Source organism: Falco naumanni, chromosome 8 (genome assembly GCF_017639655.2).
Source record: "Falco naumanni isolate bFalNau1 chromosome 8, bFalNau1.pat, whole genome shotgun sequence".
Classification (NCBI taxonomy): Eukaryota; Metazoa; Chordata; class Aves; order Falconiformes; family Falconidae; genus Falco; species Falco naumanni.
The window spans coordinates 13,916,491-13,939,707 of NC_054061.1; the positions used below are offsets into that span (position 1 = coordinate 13,916,491).

General features: G+C 36.7%; 1 protein-coding gene across 4 annotated transcripts in view; it reads left to right on the forward strand.

Annotated features, from left to right (window-relative positions):
- Positions 1-19,050, forward strand: part of GABRA1 (gamma-aminobutyric acid type A receptor subunit alpha1) — a 43,977-nt gene extending 24,927 nt beyond the window's left edge. For all 4 annotated transcript variants that reach the window (XM_040603836.1, XM_040603838.1, XM_040603839.1 and 1 more), the window contains exons 7-10: positions 4,105-4,248; positions 9,812-9,964; positions 12,586-12,788; positions 16,238-19,050. In XM_040603836.1, the coding sequence (XP_040459770.1) occupies positions 4,105-4,248; positions 9,812-9,964; positions 12,586-12,788; positions 16,238-16,546 (809 nt within the window). In that variant the 3' untranslated portion in view covers positions 16,547-19,050. The remainder of the gene's footprint in view (positions 1-4,104; positions 4,249-9,811; positions 9,965-12,585; positions 12,789-16,237) is intronic.
- The last annotated feature ends 4,167 nt before the right edge of the window (positions 19,051-23,217 follow it).

Genomic DNA, 23,217 nt, shown 5'->3' on the forward strand with positions numbered 1-23,217 from the left:
AACCTTACGTTAGAGAACATACTGGACAAAACGTAATGTAATTGAAATCAGTGTAGTAACTGACAAAGCTTTCTGTAAATTGAGAATTTCCACTAAAACTTTAATTTAAATAAAAACCCACCTGACACTGATACCTCCAAACTTAGCTAAACATAATATTTTTTAAAAAATTAAATATAGCCCCCCTTCAACTCTTTAAGTAAAAAAAAAAAAACAAACAAAACAAAACATAGTGAAGAGCTGTTTTACTTCCATTGGCTCAACACAAACCAGGAAGACAAAATGTGTAGACGATGTAATAGTGTATAAATTGTTTCCTCAATGGCTATTTTTTTTTCTAGTAGGAATGGGTCGTTTCACTGATAATGGGTACTTAGTGGCTTGATCAATTTTAGAAGTCAACAAACTGAACACCCAATTCATTCTTCACATGGTACCAGACAGGGTGATAATTTACTTTGGGCTGAACAGCTCTATGTTTAACATGAGAAAGGACTGATGTTTTGTCTTTAAAGGGCTACTAGCCTCCTAGATAAGATTTAGAGAACAAAAAGCTGACACAAACTTGGAGTATAACTGACAAGAATAGTTTACTCCTGGAATGTTAAATTTTCTTACAGTACTTCCAATAAATCTTCCCAATCTCCTGTGAAGCAGAAGGGTGGGGGAAGCCTGGCTCCAGCTACAGCAGGGCCAGTAGCTGCAGTGAGTTCTGGAGACCTGTGCACCTGAGATCCCAGTTAGGTCAGGAGTGGTCCCAGCACTGAATTTCTTTTGAAATGCACCTTAAAGTGTTTGTGTGGACTGCATGCTGGATCTGGGAGGTGGGAAGATGGCTACTTGTGCATGAAAGCTGCTAATGCAAAGTTAAACCATCAAGTTTTTGAACAAATGTGAGCTACCATAGACTTGATAAGACACTTATCACCAGCCCCACCTGTGCATCACTGAGCCACAGCCTAAACACTCAGCACTCCCGAGTCTGAGCAATAGTTCCCATTTTCTTCTGATGTTAAGTTTTTCCTAGGCCTCTGTGTCCCAGATTAGTGTACTCTTGGTTCACAAAGTGCATGGCTTTCCAGATTACTAAGGATCTTGCCTTGATTAAATGGTTAAGAGATGCAGAAGTTACGAATGAAAAGGGATAGATAATATGGATTTAAATACAACTCCAGAACTATAACACAAGGTAAAAACAAGATAGCAAAAAGATTCACAAATATAGCTGCATATCATTTGTATCTAAATTGTTTTCCTTTTATCCTGAAAATAAAATATTGCCATAATATAAATAATTTTCTTAAATGAAAAAAAAAATCAGTGATATTTCTGACTGAAAGACCAATTCTTACACTAAAGTCAGAGGCAGTAACTGGCATTCTAAGCTCAGTGCAGATGTGTCTGTCATGTTTTGCAGGCTAGTTTGATTATTTTTTTGTTTTGAACACTAACTGGCTATCATGCCAGCTGTCCTAAACAGGACCTAGCAAAACAAGTAACTCCAAATGCTGGGAAGGGCCAGGAAACAAAATCAAGGAGTTTTCAGGGAAACTGCATTCCCTTACTAAATTCAAGCGAGTAGCTAATCTTGGGTCCTCATGGGGGGCAGTTCCTTCTGTAACACAGTTTTACTGCAGACACTGCATGGGGAATTCACTGTCCAGAAGAGGACCTTAACAGTGGACCTCTCCCCTCCTCATCAGATTATCCGTCATCTTTATCAGGTTATAGAATATTTGTCTCAATATTTAGTTATTGATATAAATAGAAATCTCTCCCATGGGATAAATGGTTGGACCCAAGCAAGATGCGAAAATGAGACTCACCATTGTACACAGAAAAAGAACAGTTCTTATATTTACTTGCCATTTTTTCAGTGGAAATCATATTTAAATACATGTAGGACATTTCTGTCAAATACCTAAGCCAATTCATTATAGTCCTCTTAATGGACTGAAAAATTTACTGAAAAAGACATTTAGTTGCCATGAAAGCCAAGCTTTAAGTATAGACTACAATATTGCACTCCATAGCTCCCCAAATTAGTGTTCGTCCAGCTCTGTTTTGGATTAAATTGGATAAAAGTTTTTCCATGTCCTCCCCTCTTACTCATCACTTGTTGGAGCTGGATTCAGGAAAGCCTCATATTGAAGGAGTTGCATGTCTCCCGTGGACTCTGCCGGTACTGTGGAGGCCAATAAATGTTTGACCCAGCTCCAAGGCTAAAGGGATTTGCCAAAATAGCAGCTTAAGCTAGAGGTTATTCCAATGTAAATTCAATGTGACAAATGCTAAAGAGATTCTGGAACAAAAAAATCTGGCAAAACAAAATCAGAAAGGCAGATGTTCTCCTCGACTCTTACCACAAAAATCTAATTGTCAGTTTTAAACTAAGGCCACTCTGGAAAGTGGCAGTGATAGGAGCAAAAGGCTGTGTTGCTACTTGTGCAGTGCCTGAATGGGAAGCTGGAGCTGAAAGCAGAACAGGGAACCGAATCCGGCAGTTCCAGGGGCAGGGCAAGCTGTTTCCAACCCTGATGAGTTTGCTCCCTTTCCCTCTAACCCTGTCCAGGGGACCTCAGCAGCTCAGGAAATCAGTCCTCTCCCAAACTACCCTCCAGCTCCAGAACAAGTGAAATGCTTGAAAATTGATATTATTATTGCCAGTCTTTCTTTATGTGACTAGGTTAGCAAGCCAATTCTTGTACTTACCGTGGCCATTATTTTTAAGGTTAGAATTTTTAAGATGTAATTTGCATTTACCATTGATTCCAAAAAGCTGTGTAAGTTACAGTGCTCAGGGAATATGAAGTCTGAGGGTAAAAGCACCCTTCTGCTTCAATCACGCAGGACCAAATGCCATGCAATTAATTTTGCCAGCACACTCCATCCACCAGCATCTCTTCAATTATTAATTGTTATCTCTTACACTGATAAAATTACTATCTCACAAGTGAAGCAAATCAGATTCCTTCCTTTCCTGCTTGCCAGTCCTGAAAAATGGGAAAATCTTATCCTGTAGGTAGGAGTCTAGTGTCATTTTAAGTGCCCTAAGATGTCCCATCTGGCTTCCAACTGCCTTTGGTGGGTGCAAGCTTTATGTAGGTTCTGATCACACATTCGGTCCCATACGTGTCTGAATACTCTTAGGTGTGAAGAATGACACTAGATGCCTCTATGTAGACAGCTGACTCCCACCCAAACTGCTCAGAGCTAGAGCTGTCAGACTCTAGATGACACAAAATGACAGAAGAATTTTACAATGGGACTAAGATTAAAAATATTTATATATAGTTTAATTCCTGAAATAACTTAAATAACATACTAGTAACAGCACAAAACACCCAGATGGCATATGTAGTATGCTACTGAATTATCTATGTAACGTAATAGAGTACTCAGATTTGGAGAGCCCGCAGTGTTTTTCTTTTTCTTTGCTCAACACTCAAATAAATGTGAACTTGAGTGTGAGCATTTCCCAGAAATAACTAAAGGAGAAAAAAAAAAGTTAATTGTGATTTAAACTCGCTTGAGTCTAGACAGCTTCAGAAATGTCTGCTATGTCTGTTAGCCAGCAAGGGCAGTGTGAGGTTGGGGGTAACCAAATGGAGAGCTCTCGCAGGGCTGATGATGAGAAGGTCACTGAAGCCACTCTGAGAAGAACTTACTTCCTTACAATGGCCCAGACAACACCACACTATGACAAACGGAAAGGACCGGCACCCATCTTGCTTGATAGTAGTTAAAAGTTAGAAAAAGAGTTTTAAGTTCTCACAAATGCCCATAAAATTCCACATCTCACTCTTGCTTCTAGTTACTCAGAATTTACATAGGTAGGAATGATGTAAGGGAGAGGAATATTGTCATGCCATTGAGGACCAACCTTAATCCCACCCTACAACAGATATTTAGCTAATCAGTGTATGGATAGACCTATAAAATCAGTTGTATTTCCCATAGAAAAAAAAGAAGCTAGGTGTGGGTTTCTACAGATAATTGAAGAGAATTTAATAATCAAACTACTGCTCAAAACGTTTTTTTGGATAAAGCCATATGGCAATAGAAAGTGCAAAGCTGAAATGCAATGTATTTCTTTTAAATTAGATGCTTATACCAGAGCAGAGGTTGTGTATGAATGGACACGGGAACCAGCAAGGTCAGTGGTTGTGGCTGAAGACGGCTCTCGATTGAACCAATATGATCTGCTCGGACAAACTGTGGACTCTGGAATTGTTCAGTCCAGCACAGGTCTGTGAAAAAGTTTTTTTGGGAAGGGTCATGTTTAACTGCCAGAACATAGTTTAGAGAAGGAGAAAGAATACCAAGACCAAAGAGTGAGAGAAGTAAATTGCAATATATGAGCAAAACATGACTATGAAAAGATAACATATCCTGGGATTATCTTCCTACTTCATGAAGCTGGTGCTTATAGTATTTGAACAATTTGAAAGCTTCCTGTAGTGACAGCTCTAGCTAGAAAAACCAGTAATTTACATTATAAAGAAGCAGCCCTCATATCCTTATCATATCATCTGCCTACTATATAAGCTCAAAAAAAATAGTATATGAATATGAATCCTCAGGGATCATATTCCTGGAGGCAGTGAAGTAAGTTGCTAAAAGCGATTGTATAGTTCCTCAGTGAGGTATTTAGAGAGTGAAAAAAAAAAAATAATCATCAAATTAAAAACCATCTGGAACATCCAAACAGGGTTTAGGTGTCTTAATGCTAGCATCAGCTTTAACTCCAAAACTATTTATAAGAAACAGAAATATAACCAACATTAATAGTATAATATACTTGTAAACTTGAAGCTGGCTTAAAACATTTTTCACTTTGCAGTGTTTGTCTGAAGATGTAATTCATTTTTTAAAAAAATAATTTGGAAGGAGCATGAAGATCAAAATACAGTAAGAAACTGAGCACTGGGCATGAACAAGAACTCAAAGGGTTGACTAGAGTGACTGTTGGTTGGACCAAAAGAAGCACTACACGAAGTGGTTGTATTGCTATGAATACACCCAATGGTTTGACTGAACTAGAGAAGTACACTTACACCTGCATAAACCAAACTTTCTAATGTGTCATTCATAAAGTCAATGAACATTTAAGGAAAAGTGAGTCACTTTAAGCTGAATCCTAACCTGTGTCTGAATTTTTTTATTTAGCTTGCCAAAGTATGTTCACACACTCTATTAAGCCAACAAAATTTCTCACAGACAAAAGTTTCTAGTGGACCATTCGTCAGTTTACTGCTTGGAAGCTTCTGTTTAGTGAATGTAATCATAAAAGAAGTGGGATGGCAGTAATAAGGACTTTGCATAAGAATAATACCAACACAACCGCTCCCATAGAGTCACTGCTTCTCTTATCGAGCGCAGAGGCATGCACTGAAGTAAAAAGAAAAGGGAAGAACTCTTGGCCTGGCCACAGCTAGAAATGTTGCCATTGACTTCTGTGGAGCCAATAATTCACCCCAGCTGCCCTTTGCTGAAAAGTCAATAGGGTTTGGGAGGAACTGCAAGGATCTTGAGCTCTTCACTCTTTTTGTTCTGAAGCTACTCACTTGGAGAGACCTTGGCGACCTCTGTGCCTGCCCTTTTGCACTCATTGACAGTTCTTGGCTTGTTGGATGCATTATAAGGGTACCAGGATAAGCAGAAGAGACTCATAAGCTTGGAAACCAAGTAGATAATACCAGGTACAGTTGAGGGTAATTAGATAGTAACATGAGAAACACCCTACAAATTGTTAAGAAAGGCAGATATTTTTAAACAGAACTGAAGACAAATATAAGTAGTGTAAAAACTCTTCATGCATTTGCATGAAGAAACAACGACAAAAAAATGTTTTGCTCATGATACTTCATAGGTTTGAATTCTGCCTCCTTTTTCTACCTGAAGAGACTCTTTACCATGCCTAACTAGAAAGCTAAATACAGTATAGTTAGTATTTGCTGAAATAAAGATGCTATTGTCTACATACAGAAAAAAATTACAAAGAACTAAATGCAATGGTTATCTAAACTCAACAAATGCCTATTACAGAATCTTTTTAGTACTAGACTTACAATCCTCTTTAGTTACTACCTGATAGTAGTGGTGGAAGAAACACATTTATTGCTTGCAAGTTCAATGTCTCAAGGAAAAATTCTCAATTTGCTTTGGAAAGGAAAATGCTTTTCTTCCCTCGAAATAATGGTGGGGATCAGTCAGAAGTGGTTAATAATCACTTTTCTCTACATTTTGGTAGGTGGGAAGCTAGTCTCAGCAGAATCCCCCAATTTTTTTTTGTCCCCAGTCACCTCTCTTTTAAGATACAACATATGTAATGAAAATTATGAAATCCCTCCCTGCTTTAAGAGTTGTGAATGATGACTCATCTGACAAAAAGACAAAAGGAGCTGCAGACAGTCTTCACTTCAGAGATCTCAGCACCTTTATTAGGCAAGAAAATGAAGCTCTTGTGCAGCTGATTCTGTGGATCATTAGAGGAATTTATAACATCTTGGGCAATTTTAAGATGATACTTATAGTTGTCTGGAAATCCAGACATGTATTTTCCAAGAATTTGGGTGTAACTGGGTTACTCTAAACATCCTCAAAAATATTAAATGATATGGTGAATCCATAAAGTTGGTTGGTTTGTTTATTTTTTAATTTCTTCTTCTGCTAGTAGGCCATCTGCTATCCCTATTTCTAGATCTAGAACAAGATAACTACAAGTACTGGTTTTTTTATGACAAGAGAATCTTGAAAGACTAAAACTTTTTTATAGTATAGTTATTCATCTATGATGGCAATGAAATATGCAGGCACTATAGGCTTAAAAATAGTATTGAATAAATGAAATAACAACTATTGTTGCTGCTGTTTTGCTTATCATCCATTTTTTACTTGTATGTTAAATTCCTGTCACTCCAACTAATGGGCCATATTGACTCAGAGTTTTAAATGATCAGTTTTGTAAGCACCTTAGCAGATGCTTAAAGGACTTGTGCAAGTTTCTATTTACATAGAATTATTTTGCCACCTTGAAAACATTGCTTTGCAGTGAGACTCCTCAGGATTTATACTCACAATGGTATATTTTTTTCCTGATGTTCTGCAGATCTGCGGAGAGGATGCTGTTCATAAGTTTTTCTGATGGGTTACATGGTATAAGTAGAAAATGAGAAATACTTTGTTTTAAATTAACAACAAATAAAGCCTTACTTACTCCTACAGTGACAGAAAGTAGTATAGCTAAAACTCATTCCCCACCTCAAATCTTACGTCTGATGTGATGCACCTTAATTTTAGGTGCTAACCTGAAAAACTGGGTTTATTACAAATAGTTTACAGAACACAGACTAATAGATTTGATATAACTTTACTGAATTATCAACTATTGTCTTCTAAGGACACAGGTTAGCTTATACCACCTGGGCATTTGATGCAATTATTGTAATATACTGTAGAATTAAGGGCTGGTTAAAACCTGCAACTACAGAAGAGATGAGCACAGGCACAAGCTCTTCCAGAGCACTGGAAATACTCAAATGTGGACAAATTTGAGACATTAAGTTAATATAGATTAAGGAGTTGTTGGACCACTTTTAAATGCTTCATATGTGTAATACATATAAACTAATTCAAACTTCATGGAATAAATAAAATGAAAAACAACTTTATCTGTTCAACACAGTTATTTGTAGAAGACTTTAAGAATTCCAAGGAAGCTAAAAAGAAAAAACTTTCTTTCTAAGCTCTTTAGATAAGAGAATGTGAGATGCATAAGCTACAACTTGTGCTACAACTTTTGAAAGAAAATATTTTTCTCAAGAGCTATTTGAAATTTTAGCTTGTAGGGAATTTTATGGCTGAATTACAAACCTTTGAAAACAGAATTACAGAGGAATTGCTAGTAGTCAGTGGTCAGCAGCTGTCATGAATGTGACTATGCTTTTCAATAAAGCCATAAAATGTGGGAAGCTGAAGATTCAGTAAATTACTGGAGAACTTTCACGTCCTGCAGTTATTTAAACAAATCTCGTCAAAGATCTACTATCTTCTAATGAATGACTGCAGTCTGTGGGTACTGTGGAGATTTAAAAGCATGTTTTTGCCTTGTAACTGAACTGTAGGTGCTATTCTAGGCCTATGCTCAGCCTGATTCACTCCTCATGGCATTACCTTTAGCTGACTTCTATCTCAGACCTGCTGCAATTCTTAACAGATGAGAGTAATCTCTGTCTTTTTAATTGCCTTTATGCTTTGAATCTTGTTCTCATTTTCCAGAGGTTAAAAATACTTTGATAATTTAAGCAGCTAAATAAAGCTTCAGAGCACAGTGGTGTGTGCACTCTGTATTCATAGCTTGCCATCTACAATCACTGAATTAATTCTGACATACCGTTGTGAGCATTCTATATCTGATGGCATTAAAATAGCTTCCCACGTCATATTTTAGTAGATAAAATTAAATTATTAGCTCTTCTAGCTAAGGCTGGCACTGTTCATAAGATTGTAATCTCTGGTACAGAAGAAAAGGAGATTGTTTCAGTGAAAGTTAAAGAAAGGTGGGCAAAATTCGAGTGATAATTCCTACTATACTACTTCTGCCAGTCCTATTTTTGAGAGAAATTTTTTCTTGTATATCCTTTGCTTTACCTCTCAATTTATAATTAATTCTCTTTCCCCCCTTTGCTACTGTATTTTATATTGAAACATACCAGGAGTGTTGTCATGTCTTATTTGTAAGCTTTCCTCAGGGTTATACATTGAGCAAGATTGTTCAGATGAATGTTCCTCTAGACTCTGAATTAAAGAAAAGGGCATTTGACATGCTCGATGCATAAGCAGTCGATGTCTAGACATAGTTTTTCAATCCAGTTTAAGCTTTTCCTGTACAAAAGAAACTTTCTCTTTCCAGCTACCTGCATTTTAAAATAGAATAACAGTAATTTCACATCATCTCTAATCTAGACAGAGGTTTCCATTCAGTTACATGTCCACTTGTTTCTTTCTTAATGTTTACTGCATGATAAAAAGAATCAATCTACTCCCCCCAAAAGTCACAAAAATAGGTTTTCCAATCCTTTGAGAATATACCGTTTCTCAAAATCCATTTTCAGTGATGCAAACAGTGATCTGAAAATGAGCCATTATGCACTGTGCTCTGGCGAGAAAGTTTTATACAGTTACATAAATACTTCAGATTCCTTTCAATTGCAATTGGAATATCCAGCTCATATGTTTTTGTAGCACCCAAAAAGTTAGCGCTAATGAAAATATTCTGTGTTATTCTTGCATTGTCCATTTACTTGAGGAGAGAATAACCATGTAGTAAAGTACTGAATTAGCAGAACAGGAACACTTAATATTCAGTGTACGTGAAGCACGGCCAGTGGTAATGCAGGCACGGTCACATTAACAGTTATATCTTAAGCCTGGCCCAAGTGAAACACTTCTGAGTGCCTGTCTTGATTTAGCCTTGATATGTTTACATGTGTATTCCATCTTCTAATGAAATAAGACCTTTCACAAGAGGCCCTAACGGGCACCAGTTAACGTAGACTTTTGTTCAATACTCAGCAGAGATGAAAATATGTAAATTTAATTAGCATTTCCCAGAATTGTCTGGTTTTGTATTATTAGTGGAACTTCAGAACCTGCTTTATTAAATATTGTCTTCAGAGCTGACCCAATTTGATCTGAAGACTTTTTTTTTCATAATAGGGGTGAATGTAATGAAAAAAATATTTTCTATAAAACCCTCTAATTTTTATATTTAGAAACGCTTTAATACTCCTGTTTTTCTTGTTTTTAGGGGAATATGTTGTTATGACTACACATTTTCATTTGAAGAGAAAGATCGGTTACTTTGTCATCCAGACTTATTTGCCATGCATCATGACAGTGATACTGTCACAGGTGTCCTTCTGGCTTAATAGAGAATCTGTTCCAGCAAGAACTGTATTTGGTAAGCAAGACTGATAAACCACTTGGCAATCGTAAGCCAAGGAGGTTTAAGAAATTTTATGGTAAAACTAGTTAGGTGTAACACAATATTGGAAAGCAATATGAGCCCCGACATAGCGCAGTGCACAATAATTAACACGTTTCATTGCAAAGATGTAGGAGAAACTGATTTAAGGTCTAAAGCTTTTAAGCTGGTTGTAAAAAGAGTCCTGAAGATACCTTAAGCAATCTATTACAGTTCAACTTTTCCGAAACAGTAAGTATATGAATAAAACATTCCTGACAATGGCAATAACACTCATGTTGGGGATTGTCAAAAAGACTTTAATCAATGGGTGTTGGTCATTTAACATCCTTGGGCCCTTTGAAAATTCTTAACCTAAAAATCTTTGTCATCAATCCTTTTTGCAGGCTGCTGCTAAAGGTTTCCCGTTGTGCTTACAGCGGTGAACAGATACACTCGACAAATGCTGTAAGGAGGCAATATAAAGGACTCTAAGTTTATACAGTTGGTCCCTAGTGTTTTAACAACTGCTTGCAAATACTTTACAAGTAGAAACAAACAACTAACATGTTCTTTGGAGATATTAATAGTATATAATAAAAAAAAAAAAAAAAAGAGAGAGAGAGAGAGAAGTTGCAACAGATCTTCAGTTAAAGAAAATAAAACCTGAGATTTCTACATGTCTTAGTGTTTTTTGTGATGTTCAGGTAGGACACCTGAACACCTTTGGCAGGAGGAGGTGGAAGAACACACAGCAAAGTTGACTTTTACACTTGTTTCCCTACCTCAGGGTGCTGCTGGGGCAGGATGCCATGGGCCCTCCTGCTTTGCTGAAGATGATTTACCCATTTACACTGGACATAGCAAAGCTGGAGAGTCCCAAGGCTTGACATGGCGAAATGCAGACTCTGAAACTCTTCTTGAACATGGGCTATTTTTATTGACCTTTTCTGGCACCCTTCACAGCTGTGCTGTAGTTTCCCAGTGCCTCTTGAAGTCAATCACAAATTGTATAGCCTTAGACCTCATGAACCAAGCGGAGGCTTTCTGTTGATATGCAGATGTGTGTTTAGAGAAGAATGATTTAGATCACAGCATAATTAAATTTGATTTACACGTTATTGTTTAGATTAACATCTAAAATTTTGGATTTTTATCATCAACTTCACTAAGAATTAACCTGGGACTTTTATGGGCCTCTGTAGCCAAAGCTATTGAAGTTGTAACTATTTTACCTCTTTTTGCACATACCATTTAAAAAGAAATGCTAGATCCTAAGCTTGAAATGCTGTACTTCACTGTCCCTACATGGAGAACAAAATTTCCTAGTCTCACAGTGAGCAATACATAATACTGAGCAATGTTCAAGCTGCTGTCTTCAGAGCTCAAGAACCTACACATTTCTGAAAGTTTTCCTTTTAAAAGACAGTTATTTAGTAAATGATCTTGTGTTTACTCCATCATTATGTATCAAGATAGCTTTTTCATTTCTTAATGGCAGTGAAGCAATGTTTCAGAAAAAGTCGCATGAATGTTTATACATACAGAAGCACAATTTACATCTTTCAGTCTAGTTAGTACCACAGGAAAAAAAAAAATTCTAAATCCTGTTTTGCTACTACATAGGGGAAACATAAGCTCCCTAGCAATGAGTCAAAGTCAAGATTAGGTTGTCTCTCAGGGAAGAGAAATTGCTTCCTCATTAGGCACTAATAATTCAAGCTCTTTACACCAGCACGTAAATGCATTGTTCGTTATTTGGCCTATTTTAGACCTGTGTACGTTTTCACTAATGCTCAGTGCAGCGCAGATGAACTTGTGAGACACATTCAATAGATGACAGTGCAGTTGTCAGGGTAACTCGTGGACATGTGATTTGATGTGAATGTCTAGCCTGCCCTTGTAGATTTTTTTTTTCAAGCAGCTGCAAGCAGAGCGAGTTCAATACAGTCCTGATGGCTCTTGATGGCCAGTTAAGGGAAAAGGTTCATCAGCAGTGAGAAGCTCTGATGTCAGAAGTGAAAATTACTGTCATTGCTCTTACATAAATTCTTTGCTATTTTAGGGCATCAGTGAATAAAGAGAAGGCAGGAATCCGTAAGCCCATCAATTCCAATAGATGCGATATCACATAAAGCTTAGTGCACTTGAGTATACATTTGAAGGAGCGTATACCAAATAAGCTGAGTGAGAACAATAAAGTTTTAATTTTCTACTTAAGTATCTCAGAACTGTTGCAGGAAAGAACTAAAAATGTTAAATTGTTACATCTGCAGGACAATTCACAGGGTACAGAACAACAACCATGATTATTCAAATACCGGGAAGCATAAAGAAGTACCCAGTCCACAGGTCAAAACATTATTTCCATTCCAAATTAAAAAATATGATTCCACTACGACAATGTTGAAAGAGTAAAGGTATAAAAGATGTTTTGAAGATCCTGCAACTTCCACAGATCTTGAAATCTGATATCCTCAGTTAGGAACTGAATTGAAGTGGGGAGGTTTATAAGAATTAGGGGTGAACTCGAGGCTTCCCATCTATCTTAACGGTTGAGAAATGAAACACAACATATAGCCACTGATCTAAAGACACTAAAACTGTTTGTTTTGCAGGAGTGACGACTGTCCTGACAATGACTACTCTGAGCATCAGCGCAAGGAATTCACTCCCCAAGGTGGCCTATGCCACTGCTATGGATTGGTTTATAGCGGTGTGTTATGCCTTTGTGTTCTCTGCACTCATCGAATTCGCAACAGTGAATTACTTCACAAAGAGAGGCTACGCATGGGATGGCAAAAGTGTCGTTCCTGAAAAGGTAACACCACTTAACATCTATCCCAACAGGTCATAGTGTGTCATGCTTGGTCACTATTTGGGGCTTTTTTAGCCCATTAGAAGTTCTTATTATTTAGAATAGCAAGTAATTATTCCAAAAGACTTCCCTTATCTGTTCACACACAGCATTTCTACACATAAACAATATTGAATTAGACATTGAGTACCTAAATATGCTTCTGACATACTGGATGATGTTTAAGCTATTAAGATTTTAAAATTTTACTGAGATTTTTGACTTGTGTGACTGAGCAGAAAGAAAATAAATATGTATTTCTTTTGAGGGTTGGCAATTAATTTTCTAGTGTTCAAGCAAGAGAAAATGTGGATGCCCCAGTATAAAAGTAGGAAAAAATCTTGTGGCTAATATATTTGATGGTTTCCAAAGTACATTGCTCCCCAACATGAACTTCAGGAAGACTGCTCTGTGATCATGACCAAATAAATCACCGCAGGACTTCTTCATTCCTTTTTTTTCCCCTCGTATTTTTCAAGAATAGAAATATTACTTTTAATTCTTAGTCTACAGGAGAAATTGATTTTTTGGGGGGGAGGAAGCATTGACAGTTGTGCTGGGAGTATTCAATCCTGATCCGTACCTCCCTGAATGCAACAGAGAGACGTCACACTGACACCCTTTGGTCTGGGATCAGACCTGGTCTGTAAATCACAGGTGCATCAAGAAATTCTTGAGGACATTCAGAGGATGAAAGTTTCCCATTCCTGTGAGTTATCATGTCAGCAGCTTCTGTGAGGAAGCACATTTGGTTGTGGTTCTGTTGCTGGTTTTTGGAGTTTTTTGAGAGAGAGATCTTGAAAGAGACTTTTAACTAGCCTAACTGGTTTTATGAACGTGCATGGACTAGAGATTCAGCAGAATAAATATTTGGAGGAGCAGATGTTACTCATTGTTACAGAAATATATGTGTTTAATTCAGAAGTGTATGCCTATATACTACTTTTTTTATCTTAGTTACATAAGTCAACGAGAAAACAGAAATAAAATTAGGACATGTACACAATGACAACTAATACAAAAGTAGTGTAGAACAAATGAGCGAAGTAAAAAAACAAACTTACAGGAATGAGCTGCATGACTGCTGGTGAATATTGAGTTTTCAGTTACTGATAATACTTTCATTGAAAGTATTTTTTATTCTTTGTTGTGCTCCTATCTTCATCATGTCTACTGTAGAAAATGGGCTGTACTAATAGAACAAAATCCTTAAATGTTAAACAGTGCCTTGTTAATATAACCTTACTTTGTAATACAGTTAGCATAATCAGACATTTCATTTCAAAAAAACCTAAATTTTCAGAAAAAACACACGGATATATACACAATATGAAACACTATTTAAAAGACTGGAAGTTTTATGTCTTTGCATTCCTCAGCAGGTATGGGTGTTCATGTCATTTGATCCAAATGAGCAAAGACACATCGGTACCTGTTAGAGGACATTATCTGCAGACACAAGGAAAGGCAAGCGAGGCAAACTAACGGTGAACAGAGCATCACAGCTTACTAAGATTTAGAGCTCTAATTAGCTGTCATTAGTTTTTCATAAAGTTGAATTTGACATGAAATATCAAAACCCTGACTGGTTTTGGGGCTTTCTATGGATCAGATGCCCTATGACATTTAAAACTATAGAAAGAGTCTCCCCTGAGACTTCTGTGAAGCAGTTCTTTGCCTGCTGGATTTATTGCTGCTCACTGGGGTATCTGGCTGGGAGTGAAACAGGAGTGGCTTCATATTCAGCAAGCGTTGTGTTAGCAGCCTTCCTGCTCAGGAGGAAAAGAATGGACAGACAACTAAAACAAAAAATCTTTCTGACATTACCTTTTTTCTTTTCTGAGTATTTTTTCAACCTGTTTGTTTCTCCTATTCAGTAGAAATATTCTAAGACAATTTGAAGCTTTTTCTTAGCCTCAAGCTAAGCTGAATGTTATTGTCATGAAATAAAAGAGCATCTACATCAGCATCGTTATGTGAATCCCTTCTCTTACTAAGTAGTAGAAATTTAACATTTTGGCTTTCATTTCCTTCCTGTGTAGGGCTCCAAGCCATGTTTCACAAGCTTCTCCCCCCTTGCCTGAATGTTTTACAGCTTCCCTCCATGTTCCTAAATATCCTGCAGGAGCATATTCGCTGTTCACTTGAACAAGAACTTTTTATCAAAGCTCCCCGACCGGGTGGTCTGTATAGCTGTTAATCTATAGTTAATCTGTCATACAAAGTACTGCAATTGCTTTAAAGAGTATTACCTCTGTGGGACAGGTACTTCTTGAACACAGAGAATTATATTTGCTATCTTGTGAAATGATATAATAGATCACATTCTGCTCATGTTTTCTCTTTAGCCATATCTTTAATTTTTTTCCTTCTAAGAGAATAAGATGGGTAACATGGGTAACATTTGCTTATTCTTTTTGTGGCAAATACTGCCTAAAGATTTTCTAAGCTCTTAGGATTTTTGGTGTTGTTATCTGGTTTTTTTTCTCATAACCAGAGGAAACTGGAGCAAAGTGATGCACAGTGCATCCTTGCACAGTGGCTGGAGGAAGGGTTTGGACTGTCTGCAACAGGGACAGTTGAATTCCATTTGGTATCCCCAGATGTGACAATTTAATTTTTTTCCTACAAGTAGTTCCCAGAAGTAGAATACTAGAAAACACAAGGACTCAGGGGGAAATCTAGTTATTCTTTCTAATCAGTAAGTTCTTCTCCACTAAAAGATTTTCAATACATTCTTGCTTTAGCAATATAGGTAGATGGATACAAAAATCATACAGTTAAATCCTTGTATCTGGAATGATGTTTCAGCCATTATGATCCAATTGTAACCTTCAAACAAGAACATTAAGTTTCTGTTCCATAATGCATGTTCTTTTAGTGTAAACTGTTAGTGAACAGAATACTGGCAGCTTTGCATTTTATTAAATAATCCACTCTTCGAGTACATGGTCACATGATATTTTTATGTATGGACTGTGTTAGAATGCATCATATAACATCGTTTGTCTTGATAATGGAAAGCTACATTAAGAAATTCACTGTCTTTCAAAGTTTTTGTCCTGGTCAGGAAGCACAGCTGATTAAGGGAATATTGAATTATGAGTGGTTTGTCACTGATGATTACCATTAAAGGTAATTTTATTGATCAGTGAGCCTAGCTATTGGTAAAAGTCATCATTATAGTTTATCCATGATCTAATTTGGTTTTACTAATACAAATATCACAGACTGATGATTTTGTCTTTACCTAAATATTTCGCATGAGTCATATATCCAGACACTAACTTCTTTCTTACAGTTTATTACAATTCATTGTATAAATTCAAATAACTGCAAATTTTTACAGTGCTTTTTCATAATCTTATCTGTTGAGAAGATAGTGAGAATAAAATATTTTCTTCTTTCTCCAGCCAAAGAAAGTGAAGGATCCTCTCATTAAGAAAAATAACACATACACAGCTGCAGCTACGAGCTACACCCCTAATATTGCAAGGGACCCTGGGCTGGCAACCATTGCTAAAAGCGCAACGATTGAGCCCAAAGAAGTTAAGCCAGAAACAAAACCTGCAGAGCCCAAGAAAACTTTTAACAGCGTCAGTAAAATTGATCGACTATCAAGAATAGCCTTCCCACTGCTTTTTGGAATCTTTAACTTAGTCTATTGGGCTACCTATTTAAACCGTGAACCCCAGTTAAAAGCTCCAACTCCACATCAATAACCTCATTTATTCATGTAGTTTTGTTTTGTCTTTTGCTCTGGGAATTGCTTCCCGTTTTCATATATAGTAATTCCCCTTTGCTTCATTGCCTCTGTCTTAAAGAAAATAAAGGTTTCTTTATTTAACAAAAGGTAAAATATATCTGTATGTTTGAAAAACCTGTGTGTGAGGGAGAGAACAATATAAGCTATATACTTTGGAAAAATGGTTCTGAAAATGGGAAAGAGTTGTAGAATAACAAAAGGAAACTATTTGTAGACAGCTTAATACTGAATGTCCTCAAAAAGGTATTGTATATGTACATGAAAAAGATATTTTTATTGAAAGAATTGTGGGGAGTGGGATAGTATTCTTTATGATGTTCCTAATGCACATACTATACCATACCATTTATTCAACCACTGTTTATAATCTTTTAAAGGATGTAAAGCTTTCCATTTGCTGAATCCCATAAGAGACGTTATTTTCCTAAACCCCTTTTCTCTTCTATATTCCAAACCACCCAACTTACAATATTAAATGGTCTTTAAAGGAAAAGGAAATCTACTCACTGTAGGTACAGTTTGCCACTGTATAGCACATAAGTTCTAATGGTAACAAATGCTTTAATCTGCTGTCTTACTGCAGTCTTGTTCTAAGCATTATCACTAGACTAGATTTAAAACCAGTTGCACGATCGAGTGCAGATCCCAAGTGTCTTCTATCACCTGTGTAATCCAAACAATTCCTGGATGCTTTTACAGATAGCTTTTACTCATCACTATGTTTTAAAGAGTTAAAAAAAAAACAACCAACAAACTTTTTGCAAGCTCTAGATATGTTGAATGTATTCTTTTATAAAATGATACATTAAAAAGAAGCTTTAGATTGAGATTTATGGATAGCAGAAAGATAAAATATAGTATTTAAATAATATATGTAAATATGCAGCATGAGATTGTACATTTTTTTACTTTTTTAAAGTTGCGTTCTTAAAACATTGTGTAGGATTCACCTCTTAGCTCTTAATATGTTGTTAAATGCTCAATAAAACATATTTAGAGCCTGAATAATAAAAAAAAAAAGTCAGTGGTACTGGAAAGCCTAAAAAAATAAATATGCAGAAAGTGCTTGGAATTAATTCCATTTGTAAAGTGGTTAAGTGTACAGTAGCTTGCAATTTGACAATGTCATCCAATGTATACTATTAGATTAATGACTGGTCTGCTCAGGTCATGCATAAATACTAAAGTATGGGAGTATATTTGGTAGGTAAAAATGGTGAAATATTTGTTAAGACAGAAGTTCATCTGTATATTACTGCTATATTTGCTGATACATAACCGTTACAATAAGTGATGTAATATATGTAGCATTAAATACAAAAAAGTCATACATAAAAGAATGTACAGGAAAATAGATTTTATTGAGTAAACTTACTACATTTCATTTTTACTGTAGCAATATATTTGTAGGAACAATATGTAAGGGCTTTAAATAAAAGATGTCCATTTTGCAGGTATCGTGCTCCCTTTAAAAAAACAAATCTAGTCAGTATCATTGCTGCTGATTCTTACAAATAAAATTTCAGATAAAGATTTTTCAAAGATGGGAAGAATGGTGGGTATTTGCAAGCATCAATTAAAAAACCTTAATATATGATATTGAATTAATTTTAAAATAATGCTACATAAGCCTCTGGAGAAACAGCTACTGAGAGTCAAATTTCATAGGCAATGTTTTCTAAACTTTCTCAAAAAAAAAAAAAAATCCAAAAATTTGACATTATCTACAAAAGGAAATAGTTAATGTTTTATTTAGAGAAGATTCTTTTTTTTTTAATAATGCTTCATTGTCTAACATTTAGTCCTGTCTAAACTTGATTAGTTATCTGATTGGAGCTTATTAAAAGGGGATGTTTCATCTTCTGGTATCCTGTGTAGATATATGTATAGAAAAAAATAAACTATGGCTCTTTAACTTCTGTGTACTTGTTTATCTTGTTATTTTTGGCGTTAAACTAGTGTGTTCATTTAGGGCATTTTATCTTTCTAGCAATTCATAGCTACCTTTTGGTCTGCATTTTGCACATTAGATGTGAATATTACTTAACTAGTCTGCTTTTTGCTATGCAATGATTGCATTATATCACCTCTTAGTTAGTCTATGCCAATAGTATTATACTGTATAAACTCGATTGCACAGTTTATCAAAGACAAGGTATTCTCTATGTAGCTTTTTTACAATGCTTTGCTAAACCATGTAATAATAGTAAGTCTTCCTTGAAAATAATGATACACTCTTATAGAGGACAGTTTCTGTTTACTCCTGGGATAATTTTAAAAAGATGACATTGAATGTTTATTGCACCTCAGTGCAGTGATGTGGCAATAAAATCTAAATCTAATAGAGGTTGTTTATGGCAGAAGCATGTATTGCTTTACAGAGTTTAGCAAAAGCTCTTTATTTTATGTCAGACTGTAATTCTATTATAATAATAAAGCTAAAAATGTTCAATAATGAAAGTGAATGTTTTACTTTGGTTTTCTTAAGTTACTGCCTTGTATGACACATTGCTTGATAAACTGCTATTCATTCAAAAGCTTATTTTCTGCAGATTTGCTAATGAATGCAGTTTTAATAGATGTAATTTCCTGTCCAGTGTTTTCCAGGGACAAATATTACAACAGGAAGGTTTCTAAAATCTGATTCAACATTCAAAAAAGATAGTTCAGTCTGTACAATGTATATCCAGTAAAGCAATTAATTGAATCAGATGAACAGTTGTTAAGGTTTAGGACCACAACAATGAAGATGATATAGGGTAGGAACAGAGTAAAATGCTTTGTCTCCCAGAAAAAAAGGCAGATAAACCACAGAATGGGAGTAAAAATGTGAGTATGTCTGTTACAGATTTCACTGCTTAAATAAATGCACAGATCTAAGATAAACTATTAGAAAAGAGCCTCACGCTGGGTAAAATAATACTATTTTATTTATTTAATGAGTTGTGGGGATAGCATTCAAGCAAGCATGTGTATAACATGAAAATTTTAATTCTCAGCTCTTCATTCTTTCCCACATAGAAAAATACAGACAGAAAAAGTCATTCCAGTGCATTCAGCCCTCAAATTTTCTTGGAAAAGTTCCTGGAAAGCAAGGCTCATGTTCTTATGTAGGGAGAGACAACTAATTGCAGACACAGTTTTAGAGGATCCAAAGAAGGAAAGGCTGATGTGAGTGTATCTGTGTGCATAACGATATTCATAGTGCTCTTACGCATGAGTCCTACAGGAGTCTTCAAAATGGAAGGAAAGATTGTGTTAATACAGACTGAAATTCTATTAACTTATTATGCTTCCCTGCATTTTGAGTGAGAATAACGCAGTCTGAATCCCTGTTCCTTGCCTCCTACTACTAACTCCACAGAGATGAATCCCTATGGAAACCTACACAGGATTTTCTGGAGGAGTGTGGTAAAGAAAGTGGTGAGTGACACTGCTCGAACATCCCCCTCCTGTGTTCGCATGCCAGATGCAGAGCATACATAGAGGGATTCTCACTTCTCCTTTGTCACTGCTCAGACTTTTTTAGGCAGAATTTTACTCGAGCAAAATGACTGAAAATGTCTAGATGCAACAGGATTTACTCAAAGAAAAATATGTAGCAGTATTCAGCTTCAGAGTGGCAGAACAGCCTTGTCAGATGGCCGATTCACAGTCACCAGACAGTCCAGCATGACACCCTGGCATGGCATTGCTGTGTTTGTTCTGGTATTATGTCAGTATGGGGAACTCCTCCAGTTTTTCTTGGATCATCCCTAGAAGCTACTGAAGGACTTTCTTAATGACCGAGAACTTTTTCTGCACCGCCAAAGACTTTCTTAATTATATTCTTTCTCTTGGACCGCCTATGAGAGACTTGAAAATGTGGATTTCCTTTGCTCTATCTCCTTATGTTTTTCACCACTATGGTAAACAACAAAAGCTTATGAAACACCCTAATGGCCAGAAAATGTGGCACACATGCTTCAGGGAGCAAGTCATAACAGAACCTCTTTCAGCCTGTGCTTTGTGTATGAATAACTGTCCAAATAAATTAGTGTGACTGGGGAAAGTAAAACTTTTTCTTAGAGGCTGTAAAAATATCAGTCATACTTAAAAAGATAAAAACGCAAGATGTCCTCAGACTTTCTATAGCAGATCCACTGAAGGAAAAAAAAATCCTCCTGCTATGCATAAACATGACATAGCTTAAATAAAAATGTGTTTGCAGTCTTAGCACACGAATTTTGCCAGTGAAGTGTATTATCAGCTTGTCAAGCTGTTGCTGTCATGTTACATCTGATTACAAACTACGTCAAATACAACAAGAGAGGTAAAAGCCTTGAAACAATAAGTTTCTATCGGCTTGCTCACTCTGGCTACAGGCCCATCCAAACGGGCAGGATGGCTTTGCAGCTGCTGATAACTTATTTGATTAAACTGCTTTAGGGCATTTGAAGATGCTCTGAGTAGATTTTGCACTTGCAGCACAGCTGTTACGTGCATTTCACTCCCAGACTAGAGACATTTCCCCTCCAAATCCTACAGATCGACCAACAAAGGGCACTGCTTCCCTGAATGTGTTGTCAAGCGAGGAAGGATGTATCTGTGTTGAGGGTTGCCACAGATTTGCATGGAGCATTGATCAGAGACATTAGAGACACGAGTTAATAATTATCTTCCTGTATCAGGCCTCAGTAATGGCAGTAGGAATAACAGTTGGAAGTTCAAGTAACGTGCTTCTGTCAAGTATTTCTATCACAGTATTGTAGAGCTGACATTTATCTTTCAATACAACTTTTTTTCCCCTAAACACAGTCCTTAGTTAATTGCAGAGTAAAAGATGTAAAAACCAAGAATACTCATTTTTTTACACCCTTAGGTTCAAAAGGAACAAACAAGCTTCGAGAAATATAACCACATACCTAAAGAAAAGCAGTTTTATCTGACTACTACAAGAAGCAAATGGAAAGAAGTCTATAAATAAACATGATTCATTATTTATAAATGTCTAGAGATAAGAAATAATAATAATTCTCTGGTGTAGCACAAGCTGACGTATTTATTACTAAACATAGTGTACTTAACAACAAGAACTGTAAGACAACAGGCTGTTTTACTACTGCCTCTTAATGGGAATTACATGAATAATGAGTCTCAGGAGGCACTTACCAGTGATAAAGGTAAATATTGGCTCTAAAAAATGTCAGACAAGCTATTATACCTCTGTATTGCAAGCAGGCTATACAGATTATTAGCTATTATTTTGTTTTATTATATCTAGTATTTAATGGCCGGGAATGCATGTTTAAAAGATAAAAAGACTGATGATATTGGAAGGTACGGCCGGTGCAAATGGCAAATAATCACCCATATCTCTTCACATCATAACTGTGGCTGGATAGTGTGCATCACTAAAATGAAGAAAACTTGCTTCAAGGTCAGCGCAGTGAAGGATCTTGAACAGAAACTGACACAGCAGAAACTGAATTGTAATGCATCACGTCCACAGTCCCAGATAAAAAGAATGTATCTCATTTCTACTATTAGGAGTTTCTGTATAGCATCAGAAAAGAACTTGCCTAAGATTTCAGCTCTGCTACTTGAGGTATTAGGCAGTGTGGCAGCGCTCTGCATAGTAAGCCGGACACACTTCTCATCACCATACAGGGAGAAAAATAAGGACACCCTGAAACTTTGCCTATACTACACCAGAAGGAACTGAAGGCAAGAAGGCTGTAAAGTCAGAGGTCAAGTAGCTTAAAGCTAGGGAAAGTTGGAAAGCAGTGACGTGCAATTGTACGGTGGAAGAGAAGGTGATACCACAGATGCCACTCCACGACTCCTGGTCAGCCCAGGGCTTTGGCAGGAGCCAGTGCCTCTGTGCCCGAGCAGCCTGTGAAACGTTCCCCTGCCTGCTGCATTGCTCAGCTTCCCTTGTCCAGTCCCCACCGTGGCCCGAAGAGGGGTCTCCCTTCAGGAGTGACCTGAAACAGAGTAGGATTTTGCCTGCCACAGGTTTTTGGGGAAAAACCTAAGCCTTAGTGTGGGGCTGTCTCTGTGGTCCCTCAGAAGGGACACTGTTGCACCGTCAAACAGTAAGGCTAAAAAGGGCAGCAAGAAGATTGTCCTTGTCCGCTCCTTTCTCCAAAGGGGGACCAATGGTCCTCGCAGAAACCATCATTCCTTATGACTGAAAAAGTCTTATCAAATGTGCACTGTATTAATCTGATAATTTCCACAGTTAAGCTACTGTGTTTCAGATAGGCCAAGAAACCATTAACACTGGATGTATGCTGAGATCACTCCTCTGTCCAAGAAACTCTACAGACTTCCACGAATGAAAAAGGCACTGTTGATAACAGTAACTGCTAATTCATAATGCCTGGGATTTAGGAAACTGCTCATCTAAACATAACTTCCCGTCCGCTTCTGCACAATCAAAAGAAAAATATTCACCATGGTCACACCACCAGAACTGGGTGATCTAACCCAATGGCTAAGCTATAGTTTAACTCTCCAAGGACCTAAACTACTGAGTCTTTTTCTGGGTGAACATGGATGTCACTTTTTCTATAATTGCATTGCTTCATTGGTGAAACGGCGATAATGACGATTATCTGCTTAAAAATTCTCTGAATTCCTATT